Source organism: Fukomys damarensis, unplaced genomic scaffold, assembly GCF_012274545.1.
Source record: "Fukomys damarensis isolate Sample0158 unplaced genomic scaffold, DMR_v1.0_HiC HiC_scaffold_11, whole genome shotgun sequence".
Classification (NCBI taxonomy): Eukaryota; Metazoa; Chordata; class Mammalia; order Rodentia; family Bathyergidae; genus Fukomys; species Fukomys damarensis.
Window position 1 is genome coordinate 507,014 of NW_022900923.1, and position 6,000 is coordinate 513,013.

Here is a 6,000-nt window from a genome sequence, read left to right on the forward strand (position 1 = left end):
AAAGCAGAGAGAAAAGGGAGGAACCAGGGGCAGAATATATCCTTCCAGTGACTCACCTCCTACCAGACCTCCCTTCCCAATAGTACGCTCAGCTACAAAACTCAATGGGTGAATCCGCAGATGAGTTTAGTGCCCTCAGTGACTAATCGCCTTCCAAACACATGAGACACTGAGGGGACATTCTGGAGCCGAACTGTAACATTCTACTCCTGATCCGCATGTTCATCTCATTATGAAAAAATGCATTTATTCATCACCAAGATTCACTAAGTCTGAACAGTTCCAATACTGAGCTTTGCACAGCAACAGTATCGTAGCCAATGAGGTTTATCTGAGGCACAATTATTATCAATTGAAAACTGTGGAAAAACTATAATTGTAAATAAGATCCTAATGGTATAAATGACAATGTGAAATAGGAAGAAAAGGGCTAAAGGTGTAAGGGAAGTGGGAAGGGTAGGGGAAAGAAATAAGGGAAAAGAAAAAAAATCTGAGAAAATGAAAAAATGTAAATAGGGAAGGGAGGAGGGGTGAAAGGAGGGAAGGGGTCTGGGGCAAATATGAGAACCAAGACCTGTCATGCAAAGGTACAAGATCCCAATGATGAATGTAACTGTACTGTATACCTAAAATGTACCAATAAGCTCAATGAGAGAGGAAAAAAGAAAACTTTTCCTAACAGTTCCAATATTGCTGAAAAATACAAATACAAAATCTCCTCTGAGATTAAAAGCAAACTCAGCTGTGAGCTCAAGAAAGTTGAAAAACAAAGTTATGCATTTTCAATATAAAATGGCACAAAGTAAATATTCCCATTCCAAAAAGGAGGAATGGGGAATATAAAAGAATCAGACCAAAGCAAGACTAACGCATAGCAGGGATTGTTCTTCGGTCTTGCTGGCTGCAGCTGACATGGTCTCTCTTTTATACTGGCTCTGCTCACTGCCTGTGGCTTTCCTCAGCAGACATCTCATGTTCCTAGCATCTCCAGTATCCTGAGGTCTCCACCGATCACTCTCACATTTCACCTATGATCTTTTCAGAGGTTCTTTGCCTAGCCTCCCAGACCTTCTTCTGAAATCTGGGTGGAAGCCTTATTGTCTCCACAACTCTTGCATTCTGACTACCTATAAAACAAGCACCACAGGATGATGCCAGGTTCTGCCACTGGCAGGTTGAGCAATACCCAGACCACCCTTGGATCACGACTACAGAGGCCTCTGAGGGCCTAGACAGCTGAGCCCTATGAGAAAAAGACCCAAGGAACCAATTCACTAGCTGTCCCTTCTTAAGCAGAAAGCCACAGGCTCTATTCTCAAATAAAACTTTTAGTTTTGTGCCCTTGAACCTGCAAAGGTAAGACCTTCCACATTCCTGAGATGCCATCAAGGCATTTTTCCGATTGATCTGAAGCAAAGTCCTTGGCCAGTCTTTTCAGCAGCCATGCTCTTCACTTTCATGACCTCTACTTTGCCACTTCCTTTCTGATGAAACTGCAGTTTTCTTATCTGATTTTTGCTCCTGATTTTCATTGTAGATCTGGCCAAAAGCAACCACCAGTGTCCACACACAGCCTGAACCCTGGGCTACTTTGATATATTCTCCACTGGATTCATTAGTCCACCACCCTTAATCTGTTTCCCACAATATCTCCAGTCATGGACAAAATACTGATAAATTTCTGACAGAGCATAACACACATGGCCTCCAGTCCAACCACCAATAGAATGCTCATTTCCAACTGAAACCTCCTGAGCCTGGCCTTTACTGTCTGCATTCATATCAACATGCTGGGAACTGCTGAGTTCCAGCCAGAGCCTCCCATCAATCTATGCTTACTCTGCTTACAGCATTCTAAGATTTCTCTAACCCACACCTCCAAACCTTTCCAACACCACCCCCAAGCCAATTCCAAAGGCTTCTGAATCACATGGTAAGATAAAGTAACAGAATAACTCAAATTCTCTGGTACCAAGTTCTGTATTGGTCAGTTTTCTTGTCTCTGGTACAAAGTACCTGACATCTGCAACTTAAAGGAAGAAAGATTTATTTTGGTTCATGTCTTAAAGAGGATTCAGTCCATGGTAGGTCAGCTCGAAGGCAGAAATGGCATGGCAGAGAAATGGTGCTCAACCCATGGAACCAAGAAGCATAGTAGGAGAGGAGGAACTAAGGACAAGAACCTACTCAGGGCCGGCCCCTAGTGATCCACCTCTAACCAGACTCACCTGCTTAACACAAGTCTGCTATAGTACCTCCCTGACCCAAACACTTTCCAAACACGTGAGATATTTAGGGAAAATTTTAGATGTAAACCATAACAATTTAACAAACACCATGTTCCTTTTCCTACTGAACTACATTGTTGCCCAGCCTGATATCTAACCAAAAGCTTATGACTGACTTCTGTATTTCTCTTATTCCTCATAGTCAATCACCAAATCCTGTCCAAGCCATCTCCTTCACACACCTCATTTCCATTACTTCTCAGACTCCACCATGTTTCCACCAGGGTCCAGGCTATCCTCACATCTCCTCTAGATTACAGAAGAAGCTTTCTTTCCACCACATCCTCCTTCAATCTATTCTTATACTGCAGCCAGAGTGTCCTTACAGAAATGCAACTTGTGTCATGCTGTTTCTCTGATTAAAACATTGCACTGATTCTATAGTTTTAAGAATAATGTCTAAAACCCCTGTACTGTATACCTAAAATGTACCAATAAACTCAATGAGGAAAAAAAATAAACACTTCAATATGCATAAAAAATCCCTGACATGAGTAACAAAGTCCTGCACCCAACTTCTTACTTCATCTCTGGCCAGTTCCTTTTCACAGACTGTACTCACACTACACTGGATTCATTCACATTTTCAAGTGTACCTTGCTCTCTCTGGCCCTTCAATTTCTATCCCACTTCCCGATGTGACAGTATCTGCTTAGCACATACCTCAGTCTTCACTTTTTTCACCGCCTTAGTGATAATTCCTGGAGGTGTGTGAGTACTATGCTAACAGTTAAAAGTTTTCATTCTTGAGTTAGAAAAGAGCACATAGCTAAGTTTTTCCTACATACACAAGCAAAAGTGTGGGATATGCTTCAGGTAAATATCCTTAAAGGTAGAATTTGGAGATTCTCTGTTTTTGCTACCTTCCTCCATCCTGGTGCCTGGCATGAGGACATGATGGGCAGAGACAGGACAATCATCTTAGGTGATGTGCGTGAGCATCATGCACTAGGGAAGGCAGAGTGGTGGCCGGAAGCAGCTACGTCTCTGAGGACTTCATGAGGCCACTGTACTGTCAGTTCTCTCTCTCCTCTCTCTCTTCTCTCCCTCCTCTCCCCCTCCTACTTCTACCTGAGAGAGAAATTAGATTCTAATGTGTGTTAGGCACTGCTATTTTCTTTTTTTCTGTCATATTCATCTGAATCTAAGTTAGTGTAGTGCTGTCCTTTCCTACTAATGTCTTCACACTACTCCTACTTCTCCTCAGATGTGAATATTTTTCTAGAAAATTATCTATGGCCATATCTAGGCTATATTAGTTATACAAATATTTTCTACTAGACTCTGAATGCAAGAATGAATCTATTCCTGTCATTATTATATGCCAAGGGACTAACACAATGTCTAGCATACAATCAAGGTTTAATAAATACTTGGGATCAGATAGAAAAAAATGAATGAATGAATAGTAGCTATTATAAATTCATATGCTTACATGTCTGAGTACAACTGAAGATGCCTCTGTGGACATGATTGGTGTACTAGGACCCGTACTTATCTGAGAAACTTAGATGTGTGACAGGTAGGAATAATCAATGAAGAAGCCTGGTTTTGGGTCCTCCCAGATTTTCATACTTTCAGAGCTCTAGAATCTCCACAACTCCAGATCACTGGAGATTAGAAATAATCTATCCTCTAAGAAGCTTTCCTTGAAAAAACAAAGCCCCACTATATAGTGAATCCTCACTATGCCTTTGTACTGGGAGATTTCTCTGAGACATTCCATAACTTGATTCAGCTTACAGTATAGTGCGTGAGATGACAACAAATGATGGAGCATCACTTCAGAGAGTGATGACTCACGTTATAAAGACAGACAAAGAAAAGAGGTAGGAAATAATACGGGGTGCCATTTTGGATATGGTGGTCAGAGAGTTTTTCTGAGGAAGAGATATTAAAGCAAAAAAGACAAATGTAATGACACCATATTGGAATTTCCCCAGGAAAATATTTATGCATATTTTATGACTGCATATATTAAAATTATAATCTAACACAAAATATTCTTATTCAAGAAGAATCTTCAAAGTACTTACTTCCAGTAGGCTTGTATTTTTTCCCTCAGTTATATGCAGCAAGAGGTCCTGGCTCATATGTATGATGTTATCGATATACAGTAAGCATTCTGACTGATAATCAAAACTTAAAACACTGAAAATGCCAATGCGTTTCTCAATAGCCATAGTCACAATATGTCCAAAGTAGTTTTTGAATTTATGCAGTATAGTATTAAACTGTGCTGAAGTTAATTCTCCCATAGATGATATATTCATGCTTAGGGCTTTGGCCTTCTCCACCATAGTACAATACTTTAGAAACTTGTAGCTGTAAATATTAACAAGGCTCATCGAATTACCAATAATAGTCAGGAAGCTCACAATCTGTAAATAAAAACGTTAGAAAATTTGGAAAGAATTTTTATTATAAGAATGAAAAAGTATGGCTTAATATGATGATAGTTTCTATTAAGATAAAATAATAGTCTTATGTGGAGTTCATTTTGTTCAGAACCTCTACTAAATACCAGATATAATGGAAACATAAGATTGTAAAAAATTTCACAGTTTTCTAATATTTGGCTTTTTAGGCCTACTAGGCTCTTTAAGTTTATACTTAATATGCTATTTTGAGACATATCCTTTAGACACCAATTATTTATTTCTTTATTTCTCATTCTGTGTAAGAGTATATGGACTACACACTGCCCTAAGCAAGGGTAGTCTCATACAGTGCGACTTCTATACATGACCCTAGGCTAGGCTAGGCCCATATACTGGGACCTCTACACGTGGCTTTAGGGAAACTCAGTCCCATACACTGTGACCTGCACACCTGCCCCTAGAGAAGACCAGTCCTGTACACTGTGACCTCTATACACAGCCCTAGGGCCAGTCCCACACACTCTGTGACCTTACCCAGTTCCTAACACAGCTAATTTGTGTAGGCTCAAATCCTGACCCAAGCTAAGCCAATTAGGTTCTCTTGTGAATTTGAACAAAAATATCCAGTTAGATAGTGGTGGATGAATTGAGGGATGGCAAGTAAACATCTTGACAAACCTAAAAAAGAAAGCTCATCTCCACATGGAAGTTGGAGAAAATACACTGTGGTTAGCAGGGATAAGAGATTATAGGAAAGACACATGGAGAGGTAAGCTGAGAATGACACTCCTAGTTTTTCAATAAATCCCCTTTGTTTAAGAATTTCAGTGGGTTTCTGCTCCCTAAACCAAAAATTCCCTAAGATGAACTTTTTAAAAACTTACTTTATTTTGGTAGGCAGGGTCCATTTCAAAAAGGATCTGACGATCTGGCCATCTGGTCTGCTTCTTATATTTTATTATACTTCCTATATTATTAGATAAATCTATAATTGTACCCAAACCAGTAAAGATGGACAGACGGGGATCTTGGCAAAGAGGAGTAATTGCAGCTGAAATATATAATTCAAAAGTTAGCATTTGCAGAAGTACTATTGAGAGCAGCACTTTAATGATATCTATGACCTCATCTAGAACTACTGAGGACGGAGGCCGATCTATTAGGGTACTTAGACAATACACTGATAGATGGAATTTAAAGGTAAGTTTAAACTGTGGAGTTAACAGTATAGAAATAGAAGAACAGGGGTGGGGATTTAGCTTAGTGGTTCTGCCACCTGACTTGCAAGCACAAGGACCCGAGTTCGATCCCCGGTATCAAAAAAAAAAAAA

At 39.8% G+C, this 6,000-nt stretch overlaps 1 protein-coding gene across 1 annotated transcript in view; it reads right to left on the reverse strand.

Moving 5' to 3' along the window:
• LOC104875218 (dynein heavy chain 14, axonemal-like) overlaps positions 1-6,000 on the reverse strand; it is a 55,745-nt gene that overhangs the window by 7,870 nt on the left and 41,875 nt on the right. Inside the window, 2 exon segments of the mRNA XM_019210408.1 lie at positions 4,325-4,669; positions 5,554-5,720. Of these exon segments, the coding sequence (XP_019065953.1) occupies positions 4,325-4,669; positions 5,554-5,720 (512 nt within the window).